Here is a 24666-nt window from a genome sequence, read left to right on the forward strand (position 1 = left end):
TAATTAGACCACAAGAGGGAGAGAAAGAAACTCAAGTCACAAACGCTCCTGACAAATAATCCTACTCTTGGTTACACTGAATAAATTATCCAGCTTAACAATTTATTTCCTAAACTCTAGAGACTAAAAAACACCTATTTAAACAGCAGAATATTTGAAGATTATAATAAAAGTAAATTGTGTCCCTTTCTATAAGGCTGCATCCAAATCCAGTTCACAAGCCTGACTCAAAGCTGCAGTGATCAATAATTGTATATTTACAATGGATCAAATAACTCTTTTGTGCAGGAGGAAGCTCATAATGATCCACAGAGAGTTATCACTCGACTGCTGTTACCCTCAGCTCAACAACGCCTGTTTCTAATTCTCCCTCACTGCTGCTATCAGCCTCTTTTCTTGTTGTTTTCAGTGATAAGCTCTGATAAACAGAGTTAAAGGGAGATTCCATGTTGGACTTTAATGTGTTACTTTTACATTATTAACATGTCAGTGTTGTGTTTACATCTTGTTGTGTTGTGTTTACATCTCAGCAAAAATACATTCAAAAACACCATCTACACCATCAAGAGTCCACATATATAACTGCTTATCAGGGTCAAGCATCCCAGCATGCATTTGGAGAACATTGGACCTTGGAACATTAAGCCACAGGACTCTAAGCAGTATTGTTTTGCCTGGTTCCGCTGAGCAATGTCCAACTAGAGCAAAGTAGTTATATTAGCTGTTAATTACGTCAAGTCACTGAAAACAAGAATGGCACTCAGTAGAGCGCACACCTCCACCAAAGGTGTTCAGTCCCCTTCAATTCAATCATGCTGCACTAAAATTCACACGCTCTTAGGTATCAGTTCTTCAGTTGTGCCTGAAACGATTCCCTAAAATAAATGGTGAAAACGTAAACACGTAAACGTAGACTATGCAGACGAAGGTGTCAACCTGGAAAGAAACGAGATTCAAGAGCTTTAGGTGATCTGGGCTCATGCTGGTGTCGATGCTGCAGCAGATTTTAATAAGTCTTGCATCCTGTGCTCCCCTTCACCTGAACACTCCAGAGATTATTGTGTTGTTGTGAACGTGTCTGACTAGAGAATCTCCTGCTAGGCTCTTCATATGTGAAAGGCAAACTCCGGAAATTGTCTGAACCCATTTGTGCGGACATTCTTCAGACCAACAAACGGACAGGGGAGAAAACACAACACAGTGCATTTGACCTTGGTGTCTTCAGTGGCAGCTCTGGTCCGGACTGTTTCACATAAGAGATTCCTCTTGAAAGAAGTAACAGCAGTCGTCTTGGAACGCATTATTCCACAAGTATCAAAAAAATGTTGCCAGAATAGCTGACGTGCAACCCGCAAAATGATCTTTCACCCGGTGACTATGTGACATGTCCCTTTAAAATATGCGATGCAGAAGGTTAGAGACAGAAGAAATATGTGTGGTCACGCATCTCACCAGTAAATGGAGAGAAATTACAGTATGACCGCAGGGAAAGGACGAATTCATGATGTGGGAAAGACAGTGTGAGGGTGTGTTGTCTGACCTGGATTAATCGTAATTGAAGACAATTTCTTGTTGATTGGTGGAGCTCTGACCTGCTGGGAATATCAGATGTGTCTGTTTTTTATGACATCAGATCAATTCAGTGTGAAATCGCTCGCATAAATTATAGAAAATGTGCGTGTGATTACGGCAGAGGAGGCTGGTAAAATGAGACCATGTGTGATTTATATGCACAATATTGACATCGCGTGTGCATTAAACTGGAAAAAATAGGGACCATCATAAAGACCCTGATGAGCTTATAATTAGATGTGAACACTGACCCATACACATACACACACACACACACACACACACACACACACACACACACACACACACACACGTAGCCCAACACAAACCAATGTGATGCTTTCCCTGATTCCTGCTCTTTGCGGCCCATGGACACGTTGTCAGTGGAGAGTAACTACGCCGAGCCGAGAGCTGTGACCAGGGTGCAGGCAAAGTGCTGAGAGGGCGCTGACATTTAGCTGTAGCATTGTTCCCAGCAGTGAGCCTATTAGCCCTGAGTCTGCAAACCAGTTAGTAGGTGTATGTGCAGCCACTTCATACACCAGTGTGCTTATAGTACTGATATGTAACCATCACAGGCTCAACCTTCACTCAGCTTGGATCGACAGGGCTGGTTACTGGGGAAAGGTCACTGGAGGTAATAAAGATCATCAAAGTATGATGAAGAAAAACTTTCAAACTTTGAACATGCCAGCAGAAGTCAGGACACAATCATGTGACTTCTCAGAGGTTTATTGGTGGTGAGACGCCCCATGACCCACAACACACAAACAGCTTACACTCCTTTACCCCCCTCCTTGACAGGGGCCACGACTGGATTTCAGGCCAATCATCATTACTCTGTGACAGGTCTAATCTTGTTACCGTGGCAGCGGGGATCTCCGGTGATGGATTACGGAGGGTCAGCAGCAGCGCTCCGCGATTGAGAAACAACTTAAAAAAGAAAGTCACTGTAACATTTGAACTCGGAGTAATAGGATTGGTCCAGAAGTTAGAGGCACAGGGGTGTGAGAAAGGGAGCCGGGGTCACACATAACAACGGCGGTCAGCAGATCTGACGGGATTTCCAGAGGACTTAATGGTCGCAGTAATGTTAAGGTCAGATCACTAATACCAAGGTCAGAGGTCATTTAAAGAACTGTGCGGAAATTGGTCAATCATCCCATCTGAAGGAGGTATGGCTACACATTGATTTCTGTCAAATATTTGACAGGAGACATTTTTGTCACAACCTAAAAAGTCTGACACACTCCTTTGTCCAAAGATTAAAAGACATAAGACATCTGTATGTACAGTTGATAAGGTGTCATTTGTTCCAGGAAGAAAACTAAAATTGGTTGCAGCTGACAGGGTGGAAAATAAAATCAAAGACATGCAACAAAGGACCTATTACACTACAGATGTGTCCAAAATCACTCACTTGTTGAGTTCAGAAAATGGTCGTCAAATTCTGTCCTAAGACTCTTCTTCAAATGTACAGTTTTTTCTGATACCAGCTCAAATATTTATGGTTTTGCAGTTAAAGAGGATTGAGGAAAACATTTATATTAGAGAACCGACATAAAAATGTACTAAAATAATGAATCAATCAAAAAATTTCAATCAATCAAATTATATTTGTATAGCCCATATTCATGAATTGCAATTTGTCCCCCAGGTCTTAACAGTGTGACATCCTCTGTCCTTAACCCTCATTAAGCTCATAAAATGTTGCCAAGTAATATCTCCCACATAAATTTGTCAAGTAATTGTTTTGGCGACATTGAAATGTGTAGAACTGCAGAAGGGTAGGTTTTTATATAAACAAAATGTGGCACTACTAAACAGGCTTTGCGGCACTACCACTATGTTTGTAGCCACAGCAGTGACCCCTTGACCCAGAGAGTGGGTTTCCTTCTTGGATGAAGGGCCCTCAGTTGGTACGGCACAGGCATGCAGCAGCTGTACGAGTGGCGAGTCTGCCTCGCTATCTGTCTGCTAACGTTATCTTTGCTGTTATTGGAGTCAAACACTGGTAACCGGTCACATCACATGGAGGAGCTGTCCTGCGTTACTGTCAGTGTCAGCGCCACCATCCCTCCCTGTCAAAGCAAATCTTTTGTGTGTCTGTCGCTGTGTGTCTTGGTGTAACCGTGAGTCTCTTTGTGTTATGTGTAATTTTTGAGACAGAGTCCAGAGCCATCGTGAAAAAAGACTTGCATCACCCTCCAGTGAAGCCCGAAAAAAAACAAAACACCTTCAACACAAACATCGCACACTCACAGCGACTTTGCCAGTTTCCACAACCACTTTCCGAGCTGCGCCTACAACCGCAAACAAAACATGTTGACCCATACAGAATATTAAGACATGAAACAATATCACTGTCCACAAGAGTGGGGAAAAGAGCACGGCCATCACGGGATGTTATGTTTTTTGTAGGATAAAGGGCACTTCTCCTCACACACTGCTGCGTGTGCTTACAGTAAAACGTGGAGCAGGGTTTTTTATCAAATGAACTGCACAGCTCTATCGCTCTGTAGAAACTCTTGACCCTTGTCCACTGACTCTGTATAGCACAGGAAGTGTGCTTTTCAACACCCGGTCTTGGACTTCTGTTTGTGTAAATTTGGGGTCATAAATATCTCCTCTATGTACAGTGTGGTGTGATTTTTTTCTCCCTCTGACACACATCCCCCTGTGGGTATACAAAAACATGAATCAGGATTAAGAGCGTTCACCAAGTTTACATTTTCTGTCAAACTACCAAGGTCCCTCCTTAACGTTAGAGGACTGGATACTCAAACATAAATCAGTGCCTCCCACATGAGATTGTAGAAATCGGCTTTCAAGATATCAGTATCACAACAGACTGATTATGAGGAGCTAATGACTGAACAGCATGGGAAAGTCCTCTCACACTCCCCGATATTTACAGTGGATTTTGGACCCACCGTCCCACCCTAACCCTTCTGTCATCTCCTCCTCTTCCTCTCTTTAGTGTAGCGGAGGCCGAGCCAGGACCAGAGTGGACCACTTGTAGGCCTCTCTGCCACCCCCACCCCCCTCTTTAACTCATTACAACCAATTAGGTGACAGGCCATGGAGGGCACAGGCGGATGAGAGCAGAGAGATAATACTCTTCTGAATTATTCATCCTTCTGCTAAAAACTTCACCCAATACCTCCGCCCTGCCCCTGCTCTCTCACCGCACCGGTCTTCCTCTTGTTGCTGCTCTCTTCTGTCCCTTCAGACTCTCACATGATTTTTGTCTTTGACTACAGCGACAGTAAAGGCCAATGTCTACAAAGTGTACAAAGTGTTTATATGCTTGAAGGAGGGGCCATCGAGAGGGAGGAGACGTGATGAATTGAAAATATCTGAATAGTTTCAGTCACTTTCTCCTGAGAGGCATCCGTCTGAGCAATGAGAGGAGAAGGTCAAGCCCAGCGAACTTTCTCACCTGCACAAACTTGGACAATGACTGTGTGAAGCAGACATGCTTGTTGTATTGTTGGCCTTTGAAAATGAACTTGTTATGCACTGCCCCACTTATTCTTTAAATCTGAGTGGCGTTGTGGGCTTCATACACACTGCACTTCGCTGCTAGACAACTCTAAGCTGCATTAGTCTTAAGATTAGAGTTTCTGATTGCGCAGCGGTTTGGTTTTTTGCCCGTGTCTGAGGACACTGCTACAACATCTCAGGACATCATAACGTCTGGCAGCTGGAGGCCAAAAGCAGAGATTGTGCGCTGACAAGCAGCAAAGGGGTCTTTCACACCTACCTTGTTTGGTCCAGACCTTCAGACTTTAAAGTTTAGTCCAAACCAAAACAACAAATGAAAAAGGTGCCTCGGAACCAATGGACCAAACTTAAGTACGACCAGAGAGGTGGTCTCGATCTGGAGCAAACAAACCATGTTGTTTTAGTAGGTCAGACTTTCGGACCAATTGCAGGAAGCTGAGGCAACAGAAAGACTTTTCCATGCACCTTGTTCAAAAAAGCTAGACAATACAATAAACGAATTGACAACATGCACCGTCAGACTAACGCCTGTCTATAAACTAATCAGCATCGAACATGGATAGACGCAGCTCATGTAGATTATGAAAACAGCACGTCATAAAAACAAATCTTAAGTCCACTCTGTAAATTGCAATGTGAAACCAAAACTAAACAGATCAACTTTAGACAATTAAAAGACATGAAACTTGCTTTGTACCATGGTCCAGACTTACAGGTGTAAAAATGCCCCAAGACAGAGGAATAGAGACTTAGAGTAAAATACATATAGTATGGAAATAGATGTATAAATAGAAATAGAAGTAGACGGTAGAAGGACAAAGTAGTGACGACCACAAGGAGCGAGTATCAGACAGATAGATAATGAGAAAAAAATAGTGGACACGAGACAGAAGGAGGTGGCTGAATAATGGATTGGACAGACGAGGGGGACGGTGAGACGAGGAGAGCCAGAATGGAAAAGAGGGAGAGAGAGAGAGAGATGAGGTATCGTCTGTGAGGTCTCATCACACACTTGCTGACATTGCTTTAATCTCAGGGCCAAGAGGAGACCAGAGGGCCCACCGTCGCACGCACTCACGCACGGAACATGTTGGGACAGATTTACCGTGTGTCCGTGTGTGTATGAAGCGACGTTAGCGGAGTAACGGCAGTAAGAAGCACATACGAGTCAGGCTGGACTCCTGCGTGACATCATAACATACAAAAATGAGGACAGTTTAATGTGACAGCTTTATGTTTTGTTTTGTTTGTTTGTATTTCACACTTTTACATAACATCGTCCATCACATCGTAATACATTTCTGTGCGTTCTGCAGCAAAACATGTTTTCGACATCAGCCGAAATGTTTTCGCCGTCAATAACACTTCATCGTGTTCAACCTCTGATGTGGGAAAAAAGGAGTGAATTAGTGTGATGTGAGGCCGGAGCAGCAACTCAGGAGGTAGAGAGGTTGTCTCGTGAACAGAGGGTTCTCCTTCAAAGTGTGTTGAAGTGTCCTTGAGCAAGACTGGCACTTGACGCTGCATCATCAGTGTATGTTCTTAAGCACTATGAGCGATTGACAGGCTGGAACTTTTAATATGTAAATAAATTCAGTTCATTTAGTGGATTTGGAAGAAACAATACAAAATCTGGACAGAACTCTCTCTCCCAGGAGGGTTGTAGCCTCCGCATGCGGGTCACTACCAGATCAGCTAGCAGGCACCCCGCTTACGCAGGCTAGAGTCCTCCTGCAACTGCTGCAGGTTCAGTTCCAACCCGGACCTTTGCTACGCGTCTTCCCCCGATCTCTCTCCCCATTTCACGCTGACTGTCCTATCAATAAAGGCGAAATGCCCCAAAAATACATAGACTCTCTCTCTCCTGCTCTTCTTCTACCGACTTGTATACAGGAACCTCTTTATGGTGTGTCTATCCAGGATAGATAACAGCAAAGAAAATGAAAATGAGGAGGCATTGAAGTGGAGAGAAAAAAACTGTGGTGAAAAGGGTAGAAAAACAGACAAATTGATGCAGATAAGAGGACGAGAAGGCACAAAGTTCTTATGGAAATAGAGATACCAGAGCGGCGGATCACAACAACAGGAATTTAAAAAGCAAGTGTCACAGGGGAATAGAGGAAATGACACTTCCATCAACGGAAGCAATTGCGCAAATATAAGATATTTTAGAGTAGGGGAGGGAAGAATGCATGAAAAAACAATCTCATGAGAGTAGCAGGCAGCCAGAGCAATTATGGGTGCGTCATTAACATTTGATTATTGTTTATGCTCTGCCCACAGTGCCACTGGCCACACATTTACACACACACACACCACACCATACACATATACAATCTCCATAAACCTGCACATGCATGAATGCACACACATTTTGCAAGTGTGCACACGCCAATCAAGACCTTCTCTGACCGCATGCACACGCAGCCACATAAGCAAAGGCGAACGTACATACGACCACAGTGTATACACACATTGCAAAGCGCTTTCTGCAGACGAGGCAGACCTTATAAATACTGTCCCACATTGTGATTTTGTTTGAGCGCCGTCTCCATGGCGCTGCTTCCTCACATGTTTACAGTGACGGCCGTTATAAATTAAAATTATCTTAACAACACTTAAGCTGGGCTGTGCATGAGGCCGCAGCCAGGCAGGGACAACAGCAGAAAGACACAGAGGCCTAACGTGGGCTAAGAGACAGAGACTGAGCAGAGGTGGACTAAAGGAGAGAGAGAAAGAAGGAACAGAGGTCGCTCTAAACTGAAAGTAAGATGTTAAGCAGCACTTGACAAAGGTTCACTGAAAAACCTGAGGGTGTTTTAGTGATGGTAGGTTGTCGGGTTCGCCTGCACAGTCATGCAGCCTCCTCATCCTGAAAACTTATATCCACAGAGCTCATGTGCCTGATGGGCTTCAAATTACAAACACGTGGACTGAACAAAAAATCTAATACCAGAAATATAAGCAGAGAGAGAGACACAATGATATACACAAGCTGTTGGGGCTGGAACCAAACACATCAATGAGACCGGCCCACCTCTGCAGGGATATGATCTGTGTTCACTCACGCCGAATTAAGTTCAATTTTCATTCAACTTTTTTATACCTATCAAGCTTATATGCATTGACATAAGAATTTACAACAGTTTGAATACTTGTTAATGTTATTTAACACCTTACACCTTGCAGCGAAAGAACCAATGAACAGCCAACGACGAGGGGTCTGCAATATGACCATATGCCTGTGGAGGACCCCAGACCCAAGATTTTATATAATCTAGCTTTGCCTGGTTTTGTGGATCAGCCAAAGAAAGACACCTGTGTGTTTAATTTACGCATAAACTGTTTTGGGACAGTTTCTGAAGATTTTCCAGGAAATGTATAATATCACGATGGATATTGATGTGAAAATATAAAATAATATATGTCAAGATGAAGGATCTTAGCCATGTGACCCATGACAACTCACTTCCAGCATTTCCTGTTATATTTAGATTTCAATCTGAGTTATGCACCAGTAGCTAAACCTTTCACCTTTCACTTATCTTTAAATCCCAGAGTTACTGTCATGTAGTGAATTAGATAAGAAGGACTGGCTTTCCCATGCTAATTCCTTATCAGCGGTTAACTACAGGGTTAGTTTCCATATTATTCGGTATCTGCTGATCATCGGCATGTGTAGTCGCAGCCGCCCATTAGGGTCAGGCCTTAAGTGTGCTGCTGAGAGATAATGGCAAAGCCAAAGCTATTGATTTATCTTTTTCTGTCTGCGTTATGGTCTCCGCAGACGCTGGCGACACACGGACCCTGCCTATAAGCACTCTTCAACACTTCACTCACACTGAACACCTCGATGAACTCACGGCACCCTGACTGCCCCATCCCACCAAGTCCTGAATCTTCTTTTGTCAATGAACAGGCAGGTGAACGGTGGCTGTCAATGATCAAAGCTCATTGAGAACCTGACCATGGACCATAGAGAAAAAACTCACATGCTGAGCTGCTGTGAATGGATACTGTACACTCAGTCGTGCAGCAACTGTGCAACATTTAGAGAAGATGAGAGCTCGGAGTAGGTTTCCCATGGCTTGTGACACATTACATTTCCAGTTTTAAGAGTCAGACTTCACTGACAGGGCCGTCTATTGTCGCCAAAGTCCTGTTGTCCTGTTTGACTTATCGGATGGGTTGCAGGGTTTTGACAGTACGGTGTAACATTGATTTAAAACAGCAGAGTGTGAGAACCAAAGTCGTGTTAGCACCGACTTCCAAGAGAAAGCTTCCAGATCAGCCGAGTGGAAAGGTGCTGGGTGATATTTCGCAGTGAAACAAAGGAAGGTTGATCAATAAACATAAATCAGGACTGAGCAAGTGCAGTGAAATCTCGTCTGACGATTTATCTTTCTCTGATGCTTGTGGGTGGGAGTTTGCAACGGTACAATTGTTGCAGTGAAAGTGTAATGCTCAGCAGCGTCAACAACATTTGATCTTCCCCCTCATTGGTTGTTGCTCCAAGCAGCTTAGTACAACCCATAGTTACCTTCATTGTTAGGCATCCTCCAGTGGCTATGGTACTTAAGATGGGAGCAAAGAGGAAGTCCCCATTAGGAGGAGGGTTGGAGTGGGTGGATGGATCAATACAAGACTTTGACACAGGAAGTCAAGTCAGCCTCCTAACCCTAAAACTGGGGGTCAGTGTCTTTTTCCTTTAAACATGACTGTTTCACAACCTTTTTTATTAGTGTAACCATGACACTAAAGGTCCTCTAATATTGAAGTAGTATGTATTTTGAATCCAAACCCTCATCATTCAAATAAATATTTACCTAAACCTATACATAACTGTGACTGTTCAATCCACATAAGTGCATATTTATCATCGTAACCCCAGCAGATACGCCTGCTACGATACAGGTGCTTTTTAAGGACAGTCACATCAGAGCTTTGGGACAAACAACCTATATACTCATTCAGGTTTGTAGACTTAAAAGATATGCTTCACAAACGAGTCTGAATTACTGAGTAAGTACTGGTAGGTTCAAAATAGGTGCATTCAATAGTAGTTTTTTGCTTTGAACTGCTTAGGAGGCTGGTCACATGAATAACATTTAATGATGTAATGAGTTTTAAACATTTATTCTATGTGTAGTTGTATCTGTGGACAGATCTGGTTTTAGCCCTCATCCATCTTGATTGAATTCGAACCACCTCCTCTGCATGACCACATACACGGAAATGTGTCAAAAGCAAAGAGGAACATGTAGACTGGACAACAGTGTAGTCCTCTGAGAAGACAGGGGACACTTTGTCAGTATTTACAGCTCCTGTATTATGTCTACTTGAGAGGATTTGCCGGCACTGCAGAAATCGCCAATATCATATTTTGCAGATACAGAGGAGTAATCATAAAATACACAGTAGAGGGGAGCTGTCTCTGGATGGTGAAAGCAGGTCTGAAGTGTTTAGAATTGTTTAGAGGGTCTTGACTTGTCAAAATAAACTCCTGGCATTTCCCTCGGACCCTCCGAGCCAAATGTGACAGTATTCCTGGCCTGATTTAGCATCAATAACATTACATAAGCACAGATGACTGCGGATTTAAGAGTGTCAACACCCCTACTGATCACCTATCTGCAGGAGGATGAGAGGGTGTGTGTGCGTGTGTGCGTGTGTGCGTGTGTGCGTGTGTGTGTGTGTGTGTGTGTGTGTGTGTGTGTGTGTGTGTGTGTGTGTGTGTGTGTGTGTGTGTGTGTGTGTGTGTGTGTGTGTTATGCCCTATTCCTGAGTGAAAGTAAGCACAATGAGCAGAGCTGGATACTGAGGGGGAAATTTGATTCCTGGTCGGCCATCCCAGGACAGATCAGTCCCCTCCTCCGGGGAGACACATTTTGCCCCGAAAGGAGAAATTAATACGGCGACAAACCTCAACTCTCCCCTCTCTCTCTCTCTCTCCAACTCTCCTCTTCGTACCTTTCCATCCACACGTGTACACAAATCCCCCGTCCTGTCACAAACCCTGCATTTCTTTAAGGGAGCGAAAATGTTATGAACACTTGCAAAACAGAGATGTTTACTGCATTTGAATCTACTGTCTCTGTGCACACTGTTTGCCCCTAACGTTTCCTCCCATACGTTCTCTCCCTGTTGGCTTTGAAGAAACTACCTTTACATCCAAGTCAAGAAACATTTACCCTGCTTCTTGAGTGTCCTTGAGCAAGACACAAGATCCCTACGTGCTCCTGGGCTGCTGTCGTAGTAGAGGACGAGCAAAAATAGAACTTTTATACAGGAATCCATATCAGTATTATATTATCATTATTAGCAACTGAAATCATGCTCCCTCCCTCTTCTGTTTGTCCTGTGTCACACACATATCGGTGTTAGCAGGTAGCAAGCTTGTCTACGGGGGGGCTACAGGCCAGGAGGTTGAAGCAGTTGCTTGAGAATGTGAAATGAAATCCTCCAGCAAACTGTGGCACACACAGGCCAGGTGTACAATTTCTAAAGGGTAAAAAAAACACATCTGGATGACGTAGAGGCATGTGCAGATGGTGTAATCAGTGTCATTTGGTTAAATAAATGGAATGAGAGGCACTTTTCATTAGGGAATAAGAAATTTAAATAATAAATCTTTCTCAAACTAACTCCTTCACCTTTGAGATTATACTTAATGGTTTTACTAGGGCTGGGCAATATGTCGACACTTTTTATGATAATGTCACATTATTATTTATTTTAAGTTTAAAGAAAACATTTTACAAATTCAAGGTAGTTAGCATGACACCGATATACAGTATATTGGACTTTTGTTATATTGCTATATATTGTTTTATTGCCCAGCCCCAGGTTTTACTCCAATAAAGACCTTTAAGATGTACATCCCTGATGACCTGCTGCCCTCTCAGGAAGCACATCTGCAGACAGATTTAAATGACCTTGTGCTTTTCTCCAGAAAAAATCTCAAGAACAACGTCCAATCCAGTTACTTTGGCCTTAGTATCATTCAGAGCTCGACTAGATGTCGGTTCCTCCTTCACTCAAATAAATCAAAGGAAATGCCATAAGGGCCATATCAAAGAGGCATGACTGGAGTTGGAATGTTGGTGCGTCAGTAGAGAGTTTAAATACTGAACATCGTTCGTTTTCCCAAGTAAATATCCAATGAATTTAATGATTGTGTAAAATAAGTTAGTGAGTAATAAGGTCGTCACAACTTCTTAAACATTAGGTGGCAAAAGTTTATTTACTACTAACATTTCACATTTTTGAAGATTTGTCCTTATTATCTATATATTCATGTATATATCCTCCACATGTTAGCTATAGCAGGTCTCGCATACTCTTTGATTTGCATGAAAAGCCAATCAGGTTTGAATGAAAGAAAGGAGGAGAGATATAGAGGAAGCGAGAAAGGGGAAGTCAATTAGAAAGGGTAATACAGCAAATGAGATGATATTTCCACTCAGGAGGAAAGAGGAGGAGGGACTGATGGAGGAGAGAGAGACAGAATGAAGAGCTGAGGCATTTGGGCCATAAAGGATTCTTAATGGAGCAGAATTTACACAACCTGCTGAGGTGAACAGATAAAAAAAAAACAGCAGCGGTAAATGAACAACAAGCCTCCAATCTGCAGCCCAGAGCCGGTTAAAGCCCCACACAAAGTGCCGAGTGGCTTTCTCTCCCGTCACCATTTTATGGTGCCACTCCCCCCCCCCCCATGCACTACCTCCTTCTTTCTCTGTTACTTAGTCATCAATAAAAACACATTCATGTGCTAACTAAAAAAAAGGAAACAACCAAACAAAAAGCTATTTTCTGACGTGGCTCACACCATTAATAATAAAAAAAGGTGCAACACCAAATGCGTCAGTGGTTTTGGGAGGATGCTGGAGGAAGGTGGGGGGGGGGTACAACTTTAGTGGATTTCTCGTTGCGTGGTTGAAAACCTGGAAAAGCCGACCAGACTGTTTCAATGACCCCGGTAGATTAGCTCGCTCACATTGGAGACAAGAGGGAGGAAAAAAATGCAAGAATAGACAGAGGGAACACATTCAATCAACAAGCTGCCTGAGCGAAATGACTTTAATAATGTCAGAAAGGCAATTCAACTATAATGAAAAGCTTGCAAGATGCATTCTGTGTACTGCACAAAAGGTTGTGTGAAGATCAATTAACCATAACCGTAAAGATATTTCACAGCCTCTTTGAGCAAACCATCAGTGGGGAGGTTTTGGAGAGCATTAGGCCATGGCTCCTGTTGTGGGTATCTCCCTCCGCATCTATAAATAATGTGGCTTTAGGCCCAAGCTTTCATAAACACACACCACCGGTGATGGTGCCATAAAAGGTGAAGGTGAAGGGATTCCAGCACGATGTGGAGACTGAAGGGTTTATTCAGGAAAGACTCATCCGGCATGAGACGGAGCTACTGATTCATGGCAAAGGGTCAGAGAGAGAATTAAGTGTCCAGGGCAGTTGGACTAATGATTATTTCTTTAAAAGCATAAATAATGTATTATTAAAAGCTGCAACAGATTGGAAAGCACTTAAAGTGTTCTCTGATGCATTCAGTTATTGAAGTGTATTTGTTTAAGTTTACACTCAAATGGATGGATGGAGGAATGGAGGGGTGGATGGATTTATGATGGTTGGATGGATGGATGGATGGATGGATGGATGGATGGATGGATGGATGGATGGATGGATGGATGGATGGATGGATGGGCCAACAAACCATCTTGACTTTTAGACTGACAATAAAGGACAGAGATGGATGACATATAAGCTTCCTTAAAAAGTGAAGCTAAAGCGTCTCGATGGCGCCTGGTGGCAGGTCATAAACCTCGCTTCCTCCATATTAATGGATGGGACATGGGTCAAGCTAAATCGTCAAAGTACACATCAAATAAACTCATCTCAAAGTTTGGTTTGGTTTTAAAATGTGTCATTTGATGCTATAAAAACGGTATGATTGACAGCAGAGACTGATTCGCCATTGGTTGAGCATTTGTAATAGTGAGACCTCCCTACCACGGCTCTACTCCCAATCATTACTGCGCAAACTCTGGCACAAGATGGCACTGTTCAGATATTTTAGCTTCATTTCTGGATAGCGGGAGGAAAGGTAGAAGCATCAGACGTCTATCCACTATCTATCTGTGTTGTCCACTTCTCCAGAGCCACTATTGTCCAACTGATTTCACAAGCTGAGTCGTCCTCATGGCAAGTAAAGTCATGTTTGGTGTGTTCATTCATTCAATCACAAATCCCTTATTAAACAACTACTTTTAAAGACTTTTTCTCTGCCTTTCTCACACAGATGATACTGTTCAAGCTGCGCGGCACACCCATGTATAATTTGGCCCTTCATCTCTGCTGCACCTCTATAAGACATGAATAATAAATGCACGGTATATTGTCACCCTCATTAGAACCAATCAATCACTCTGGCTGCTCAGGCTCGACTCTTTTTCCTGCACATCCAGCCACGACTTGACTTCTTGTGTTTTTACTGTGCTGGAGTTAGGATGAGGCGTTAAAGGTGAGGGGAAACACTGCAACCATTCCAACACACACAAACACACACACACACACACACACACACACACACACACACACACACACACACACACACACACACACACACACACACACACACACACACACACACATACATACACAGACATACACACATAGAGAAAGGAAAATAATTTACTACAATATTAGTAATTTATTACTCATTTAATACATTATTTTCTCTGTTCAATAAAATTGTAAAACTCATATCTTAATGGCTTAAACTGTTAGTCAGAAACCCTTTTCAAATAGTTATATTATTTAAACAAATAAATAAATCAATATTTGCAGGAACTCAAAGCTTCTATGTCTAAACTATGCACATTTTTGGAAACCTCTGCATTTTACAACCCAAACTTTCTTGCTGGACTGCGGCTGCTTGTACAAACTTTGGCGGACTTTACCAGCTCAGACAAGCAGAGCAACCCTCCTGCTGACATTGTACGTTTACTGCAGTTAAAACAAAGAGAAGAGATTCAAAGGTGACAAAGAGGTCTTGGGATTTTACTGTGAATGGCGGATAGGACCAGAACAAGGCACGAGGCACTTAACATTTCAAATGGTCCACGCATCATTTGAACCGGAGCCTTGGTGAGTACATGAACGCGCAGTGTGTCCAAGGAAACAGATCAGGTTGGAGAGCAAAGGAATTTCTTTAATAGTGAGTATTTCTGGGGAGAGGAGAGGAGAGGAGAGGAGAGGAGAGGAGAGGAGAGGAGAGTTGTCGGACTGGCAGGAGAGAGAGTTTGTGATCCAGAGGAGACAGCTGCACATAGAAATGGGAAACAGTTCATCATAATGTAACCTGAGCTGTTTAGTGGGCAGGATGTTAAATCTCCCAAAACCTTTGTGCAGCAGAGGAATCCGTTTGTGTGAGGCAGCATCTTATGTGCAGCTGTGACAGCAATAAGGAGGGTTGAGAAGTGTGGTGGGACTTAAGTGGATGCCCACGGAGAGACATTACTGTGGAGAGCTGCCTCACCTCTTTTCCAAACACACCGCAACACACACCTGCGAGAGGGAAGCAGCGCATCTGTTCCAGCATCCGCAGTTACAATTTAGGACTAATTAAAGGATCTGGGGAAGTTAGCGCGGCGCTCTACACAGCAGTGTACAGCTCAATTTAATTACAATAGATCAACGCCGCCTTAATGGAGCTTCATTTTACAAGGAATTTGCCTCGCACATGATACGGCTCCCAGCATGCTGAGCAATTCACGTGTAATTAATCAAAACAAATGCACAGCTCAGGGTAATATGACATCATGGGAATGATGTGCTCGGGTAAGACATATGTGCACCCAAGAAATTTCATGTCAAAGTGCAGGCCTAGTAAGTTTTAAGTCTCAGGTACAGACATTAAACAGACCATCACAGAAGCAGCTGGCTTCCAGTCAAGTCAGTCCCGCTCCGTCTATGAGGCTGTGGCATCTGAAACATGATCTGGGCACCGACTGTTGTGTTCGCAGTCAGAGAAATAACAACACTGGCAGAGCTGCCATCCACTCTCACACCATGTAATAACAGGGAGAATCTCACCAACAACCTGCAAGAAAAGGCCATGGCTCTAAATGAGAAACCCCCCCCACGTAGGGTCAGTACATGTTGTTCTGCGTGTGCTACAAAGACATGTTTGCAATCTCAATGGGAAAGAAAAGGGAGGATACAGACGTGTAAGTGTAAGAAAGTGAAAGCACCAGAGGCTATAGATTTTGCCGACCTGCACTCACCAATGTGCCAAAGGTGTATGAAGAGAACACATGCGAGTCGTGGCCCCGTGGTGGGATTTCCCTCCGTTAAACATGGTGATGGCATTGGCAGGGGGACAGCTGCACTTGTCTAAACAAAAGCACAGGAACACTGCCCTGGTCCAAGGAGCTCCCACACATAATTCTCTGTCCACACTGTGCCAGACGCAGACACTGCTGGAAGACAGCTGCGGGCGCACAACTGTCCCGGCCTTCGCTTGAGAAGGAACTGAAACATACTAAGTCGAGGGCAAACACACACTAAGTGAACTTTGACTTTAAAGGACACCTGTCGTTCACACCACGCTTTCTTCACAATTGTTTCCTCAAAGTTAAATTACATCTGAGACTGGTACAAATTCAATGAAACGAAAAGTCAATACAATTTGACTTTATGTCCTAGTTCAATGGTTTTCAACTGGGGATCTGCCAGGGTGTGAAAGGTTTGAAGATTTCTCCACTAAAATGATCATGATACGTGTGTTGACATGGTGGAAATACTTTTAATAAATATCTAATACCTTTCTAAGACATTTCTCTTGTGCTTTTTCTTTCACATATTTACAGTAAACCTGTGGGCTATGTTAACACATCCTAATTAAATAAGCACTGCATGCTTTACATGTTGTTCCCGGACTGTTGGTTTCTCAGAGGGAAGCAGGCAGCACCAGTGAGCTCATACTTTCCCAGTGTTTACATGTTGTATACATTATGGAGCACATGGGACAGACACGGTTTAACACCCTGACAGAAGAGGGGGACGTGCGTTAGTTTGACGTGCATGTGCCTAATTGGTGAGGTTTTTGCCTGTTGGGTTAATAAGCTCTCACATACAGGGCTCAGGGCTCACACTGGGTTGAAGTCCTTTTTTATCTGAAATGTTGCAACGATCAAGTCCAGTCAAGTGTCATGGTCATATGTGAGTGTGTCTCCTGGCATTACTTCCCAGTATGATGTTAGTTACTCAATCAATGCAATCCTCATTGTGAAAAATGTGACAATCAGCAGGTTTCAACCATGTTTAGAGGGGTTTTTTTTAAGTTGCCAATTATCCCCTGTGGATTTGGATGAATTCAATTTAACCTCCAAGATCCTCCTGATGATTTGATCATCCAATGAGGGGGAATTGAACGCTGCACCCCGTGTTGAGATGATGTACGGACGCGTGGCACATGGCCGCGCTAATTGCAGCATAAGCAACTCTGCCTGGTTAATTGGAGAATCCATCAGATGACTGCTGGTGTAAACTGATCACAACACATGGAAAGAGTCAGGTGGAGCCTCTCTGGCAGCACGTGGCTTTAACTTTGTGAGACTTTGGAGTTTTGGATCATGTGGTTACATTTATAAAAGTTATTATAGGGATGGTGGTAAACTTACATGAACGCGTGGTAGATGAACGCCCATCCTCTCGGCCTCTCCAGCACGTTGTACAGGCAGTTCTGTAACTTTCTGTAGCTCTTGTTTGAGGCGGCCGCGTGGGCCCGGGGTCCCGGCGGCCCCGGCCGCGGGGTGCCCAGCAGACCCGTGCGGTGGGACGGGTGCCCGCGCTCCGGGGTGGACGGCTCGCTCCGCTCCGTGTGCACCGCGGTCAGAGCCACGAACTCCACCCGCCTGTCGTCGCTCGGAGTCGTGGGCGTCAGCATCCTGATGCTGCCGTTGTTCGACGGGCTTCCCAACATCCTCAGCCCCGCAGCGAGTTGAAACTGTGGTTTGGACACGTTTCACTGGATCACCGGGGGCGCACGGCAAAGTTTCGCCCGACAGTCATAGTCCGGTTTGTCCAAAGTGGGACTTTTAAAAAAGTGGTTCCACCGATCAGAGCTCAGGAGCCGGGATCATCTCCTGCAGTCTGGTGTGTTAAAAGTTATCTGCGAATCACTGAACCGCAGAAGGAAAGATGCGCAGGACTTGGAGAAGTGAGAGGCGCTGAACCGTGACCTTCAGCGATCATTGTCAGGAGTCAGATAAGAGGGGATAAGAAACGGGGTGCAGAGGAGTCGTCACACGTGCCAAGTCCGGGGGAAATAGGCTTTTAAAGTGAGCTGCTAATGATCTGCCATCACTTTGCAGAAAAAAACACCTCAGTCCAAGTAAACCAACCTTAAAAACACACTTTAAACATGCAACTCACAAAGCAAGAGCGCACAGGGGCCGAGCAGCGGATCTGCGCCATCCCGAACAAACTCCACCAGCCACAATTGCCTCGTTAAGTTGGTCTCTGCTGTTCCTACAGTTGTACTTGGCGGATTGAAGCCTCCCCACGGCCGCGGTCACCAGCCTGCTCTGCCCTCCTCATGTTGTGCGTCTGTCCGCTCCAGCGGCGCTCCTCCGCTCCGGCAGGCGGGGTGCAGCGTGCAGCGCGCAGGGGTGAAGCCCATCTGGGAACGTGATGTCAAAGGAGTCCCAGAAAAGTGTTGTGAAAAGGTCACTTAAACGCGATGTCTGCATCCGGTGGTTGTTTTTTTGTTGTTGTAAAAGCGCTTATAAAGGTGGAGGAAAAAACAAGCTTCGCTCCCCGGACGAGTGGACGCGCACGGAGCAAAGGGAGGCGAGGAGTGCAGGAGGCGCACGGGATGAGTGTGAGCACGGGGATGCGCGCAGTGACGGTGAGACGCACCGGACAGGGATCGGGGTTTTATCCTGTGCACCGAAGGAACGAGAGGTCTCTGGTAGAGCTGCTGACTTTGACTCAGAACTGTTGCTCATGCACCGATCACTTCTGCACAATTATTACGAAGTCACGGTGACAGCAGTTTATTGGTGCCACTTGTGTTTATATGGGACAGGGCTGGAATCCATGGCTACAGCAGAGACAGGTGCAGGGGGGGGTGCACAGCAACAATGACCACCACTGCCTCCTCCTCCTCCTCCTCCTCCTCCTCCTCCTCATGTGGACAGAGCTTTTCTAAATCTATGACACACAACAAGTTTGTGGTTATGGCACAAATCCTGCGGTTTTGGCGCACGGTGCCCTGCAGAGAGCTCACCTGCCAGTGGGGCCCTCTGAGGAATGCATTGTGAGGGGGTCCCCCAAAGTCCTGCTGCAGGGCCTCATCTGACCAACAGTGACACCAGCAGATGCCAAGATATAGTGACATAATGTGTGTTTGAACCGATACACCTCTGCTCGGCTGGATCAGAAAGTTTGGGCTTCAAAACAAACAGTACATTTGCTCTTTTTCCCCAATCATATCACTCTGGCATCTGCTCAAGTAAACGGGATGAAACGGAAATCTAAGCAAAACCTGTGATCGATAGTCTAAAATAAAATGTTTACTATCGCGTGCTCTGCACCAAACAGAGAAAGTGACCGTGCGCCTCAGACATGTGTTTGGCGTTGTGTACGTTTTACAGTGTTCCATAACAACATCAGAGGGGGGGGGGGGGGGGGGGGGGGGTTACTCATGCTAAGTATGTGCGTTCCTGTCCACTGTGCCTGCTGCTCTGTGGAACATGTAGGTCTGTGGAATGACGTGTGGGAATGCGGCTGCAGTCTCTCACAAGTCACACATCTTGACGTTATTCCCAGGCTCCTCTCCCATTACACAACTTTACATTATACTAATCCCTACCTCTTGACTTTGCGTCACACATACAGAGTCAAACGGGATTAACCTTTTCACACCGCTGTGTTGATGCAGACAGTTGACATGACAAACCAGATTGAAAGGTAAAGTCAGATTGTGCATTCAAAGTGAACTACAATGTAGTTTACAGGACACATATTTTAAATTACCTTAACTAAATTAATTTGTTTCATAAAGGACCTAATCCCTCCACCCAGTGCTATTTACTCTGAGTTAGGGGAAGTGCAGAATGCACTTAATTACTGATTGAATTTGGGATGGATATTGAACATCAATACATTATGGTACAGAGAGAAATGCATGGCATCAAAATGTTTCAGAAACTTTTCCTTTTAAACATTCATTTATTCCAGGGGCAAATCCGTCGGTGGGGCAAGGGGGGAACTGGTGCCAAGTGAAATCTGATTGGGCCCTGAAATACCCCTATCCCATCAGTAGTCTTTAAAAACACTTACTAACAGTACTAACAGTAAAAATGACAACTTTTTAAAGAATGTTTATTTTCTAAACACAATGTGGTTGAACAATTAATAAAAATATATTGAATGATATGTGGCTTTGTTCAAAGCTTTAGAGATAACAGTGAACAAGGAATGACTTAAACCTGCACCTTACTGAATCAGGAATTGTGCATGGATGTTGGACTTGTAATTGGCTCCTCTGTGTAAATTGTGGCCCCCTTTATGGCCCCTGATTTAGAAAACTCTAGATCCACCACTGACTCATTCTATAATGAAATAGTAAACAAATACTTCATAATAATAACTCAACTTTATACATTCTTATTTGAGCAAAAATGTAAAACTTGTTTCTAAAAAATTATACGAAAATTTTGATACTGAGCTGGCGTTAGTATTAAAGATATAGTTTATAAATAAAACTTGTGATATATTATCATATCTGAACTTAATTGATATGCTGAAAATGTAAGGACTGGGCTTTTAAAAGGGACATAGTTGAAACTAACTTTTCCACACCCGCAAGTCTCAGCAAAGGCATGAGAAATATTTCTGCGTTCTTGGAGAGCAACACATGTAAACAACAGAAAGAGGAATCTAATTCAGGACGATGGTCATCTAACAGTAGAGTCCTGTGAATCCTGACTACCCCACAATGAAAGGAGGAGAACATCAACACGGCAACATCCTGTACTGGGGATCTCCCACTACAACCCTCCCTCTGTTAGCGTGGTAACTGCTCCTCCTCCCGTTGGTCTTGCCTCTCCTCTCCGTGGCTCCGCAGTCCAAATGAGGCCAGGCGACGGCAAAGGAAGAAGGTGTTGATGGACAGAGGAGCCCTGCTTGGGCCCTCTGGGATTTACATCAAAGTTTCACTGAGGCAAAGCCACGCTCCCCCTCACAGAGCCATCCCTGCTCCAGTGTTACTTTCATTCAGTAGTGCCAGGCCAGGCAGGGGGATCCAACACGGCCTCTGGGCTAAAGGCCGCCGTGTGACAACACACGACAGCTGAGCAAGGTCAAAGGCTGTAAAACTCTGAATGTGGAACGGACGGTTCAATTCACAAATGCACAAAGGAGGAGCTCACACGATCGTATAAACAGAATTTGTGGCACTCATCAACAACTTGTGCGCCACGGGTGGAATTACAGGCAGGGATGGCCCGGAGGGGACCACAGGGGTCCCGCATTAGGAGGTGACTGTTGTGTTCTCTTGAAGCCCACCTCTCCCATCTCTGTTGTTTTTCCACTGCACTCCTCACTCCGAGCATTCCCTCACGCCCCACAGAGCCCACTGAGCTGCTGGAGTCGACAGCCACTCAGGGGGAACTTTAAAAATACTCACATCAGCAATTGTGTACTACATATAGTACAGTGCAAACTCAGTCCGTACGACCCCCACCACCCTTGTGTTTCCGCTGCGCACTCGGACGTTTACTTACACTCCTTAATGGCTTTCCCACGCCACACTATTGTTTGCCTTTGTTTTCTCTTCTGCTGTTTTATCTGCTTCCCTCTCTTTAACACAGCATTTATTTCTCTGATGGAAGACTTGACGGGAGCAGGGAAGGTCGGATTAGTTGTTGAGACACTGTCTGTTGTGGGTTGTTGTTGTTGTTGTGATTAGTCTGGTTATAGTCTTTGGAGAGATGGGATGACGTCGCCTCAAACAGCCCCGTGTTGGGAGCGAGAACCTCCCGTTGAGCAACACACTCCAACTGTCATGTAGACACTGTAAAAATGTCAACTGACAGGAAGCAGCTTTTCCTACGTTCATCAGTGTGACGCTCTCAGCAACATGAATGAGTCAAGTGTCCAGCACAACATGCAGAGACTCAGGAAAGGAGTCAGGAAGTTACAGTAAGTCGAGGCACAGACCTCGCTCAGTGGCTCATTCATGAGCGCTCTATAGCCCCTTTGTAGCTCACCACCACTCTCAGTGCTTTTAACGGTGTTGAGTGAGCAGCATGGTTCTGCTGCATGTCACTGAGGACCATTCAGAGGGGTGGAGGGGCACTGCAGCGTAGACACTACCTCACTTCTGTGCGGCAAAAACAACCTCAAACCATACAACTCTGAGCTATTAAAAGACTGAGTGAATACACACTCAATCGTTACACAGACACACTAATGAAGTTTGTGTGTTTGACAGTATAATGCATGTGTTGCAGTCGACTTTGGAAAAAAACAGCCCTGAAATTCAAAGAATTCCATTTGTTTTAAAGTTGCAAGTTTGTTGTAAATCTAAGTGAAACAAATATTTTGAATCTTTTATTCAAGCCATATGCATTTTGTGGGGCTGAGTCCGAATATAAAAACCATCATGACAAAGAAAAGTAAATGAGGCTTGAAATTTTGCAGTTTAACCACAAACTCTGTAAATAACTATAAAGAAAAAGCAAAAGCAAAAGCATCTAAATATGTAGATGTTAATTTCAGATAATATTTTCTACATAAAGTGCAAACAGAAATTCACATCCTTTCTGCAGGTGTTTACACTTAAAATTGTTTAAGTGTTCATAACAGCAAGTATTAATGCAGATACTGATATCTGTGTCTGTGAGAGGCTCATATTGGCCGATCAGCCAATTGATAAATCATTATCTCTATTATTTACATTTACATGATTTAACACAAACTCAAATTTGGAAGAGATCCTGCAATTCTTTTCTTCACTATAGCAAACAAATTATTACCCTTAAAAACACTCTTTCAGGCTTTTTTGAACCAATTCCGTATTTTAGAAATGAATGTAAAATATTTCTTATTGAAAAACAGGACAGTTCTGTTGCTGACTGAGCTCCTCAGCTGTCGCATTATTCTCACACAACACTGTACTGTCAGGACCTGGGAAAACAAGCCTGTATTATGTTTTGATAAACTCCCGAAACATCACAAAGACAGGAATAAAAACACAAACCCCCTGAACATCCTCTCCTGTCATGTTTTTTTTCCTTGAGTGTGAGGCCAACAATTTGTGTTGTGGCCCAATCACAAGATCCAGTCCGCAGCCAAACCAGTCCGCCTCAGCTCATCTGGCAGAGGTTGCCTTGATCTGACCAGACGGGCCAGCCAAGAAAAATACCACCAGACAATCCTTTTCATGCTTGACTTAAGCTCAAACACTCCCACAATCCTCGTTCCTCTTATTAGAAAGAGCCGAGCATGAGTCTGCACTCATTAATGCAGTTATTGTTTGGTGATTAAGTCGATTAAGGACTGGCCCTCCGGTTTGAGTAATGTTTACTTGTGACTTCGACTACCGGGGCTTACCCAGACATCCGTGTAGCAGGCGGTCACCATGGGTGCATGCGTGGGGAAATTCATTTTTTACACAGCTATTGATAGGAAAGCACATTAAAGGGACACTTGAAACTTTTGAACATTGATTAACGCCAAGCTAAATTTGACCTTTAACTTGGGCTGAAGTGGGAGGTCGTGAGCACCGTGCATCTCTCTGCATACCTAGTTTTTCTGTCCCCGTCATAATTACTTCCCTTGCTTTTAAGATTTAGGTCGGATAAGGAATGCAGTCTGATCTGTAGGAGCTGAGCGGTCTCCAGTCAAAAAACTCGTGACTCTATTGTTAACTGCTTGCCCTTTGTGGCCCATGAAGCTGTTCCAGCGCTTGAGGAGAGCAGCAGGAATAGGATTAGTGGCTTTCATATAGTCGTGTTTGGGGGGGGATATTGATTCCACATTTTTGCCAGACAATTGTAGAGCTGTGCACTTTGGATAGGTCCGCACTCATTAAACAAAGCCCCTGGTGAAAAACTGTACACCTGTGTTAGGCAATAAATCAGGTGCCCTAGTACAGTACATCAGTGGCATGTACAGTTTATTAGATCAGTGCTGCCCTCCACTGGCCATTTGGGAAAACAGCACAGGCCTCACACCGACACAATTAAAGCCACAAGAATTTCCTTGTGTGACCATAATTAAAATGAGTCTTTCTCGCACATTTACAAATAACTAATATTATTGTAGTCGATTAAAGTCATTGCAAACACAAGCGTTGATATTTTGGGCACTGGTGGTGAGAAGCGTCTACCTGGAGATAGAGTAGGGGGCTGCCTGGGTTGGTTCATGTCTTAACTCTTGGAGCTGAAGCACTTCTCTCCTGTCTCCCTGTGGTTAACTCCCCTCAAACAGAACAATAACAAACAGACAGTTCAGTTCTCAACGCCACAAACTCCGAAAATACAAAACCAGGAG

At 44.1% G+C, this 24666-nt stretch overlaps 1 protein-coding gene across 2 annotated transcripts in view; it reads right to left on the bottom strand.

The window, feature by feature from the left end:
* LOC117770622 (potassium voltage-gated channel subfamily KQT member 4) overlaps nt 1-19106 on the bottom strand; it is a 45075-nt gene extending 25969 nt beyond the window's left edge. For both annotated transcript variants that reach the window (XM_034600260.1, XM_034600259.1), the window contains exon 1: nt 17784-19106. In XM_034600260.1, coding sequence (XP_034456151.1) covers nt 17784-18085 — 302 coding nt within the window. In that variant the 5' untranslated portion in view covers nt 18086-19106. The remainder of the gene's footprint in view (nt 1-17783) is intronic.
* Between the last annotated feature and the right edge of the window lie 5560 nt (nt 19107-24666).

This window comes from Hippoglossus hippoglossus, chromosome 11, assembly GCF_009819705.1.
Source record: "Hippoglossus hippoglossus isolate fHipHip1 chromosome 11, fHipHip1.pri, whole genome shotgun sequence".
NCBI classification, from domain to species: Eukaryota; Metazoa; Chordata; class Actinopteri; order Pleuronectiformes; family Pleuronectidae; genus Hippoglossus; species Hippoglossus hippoglossus.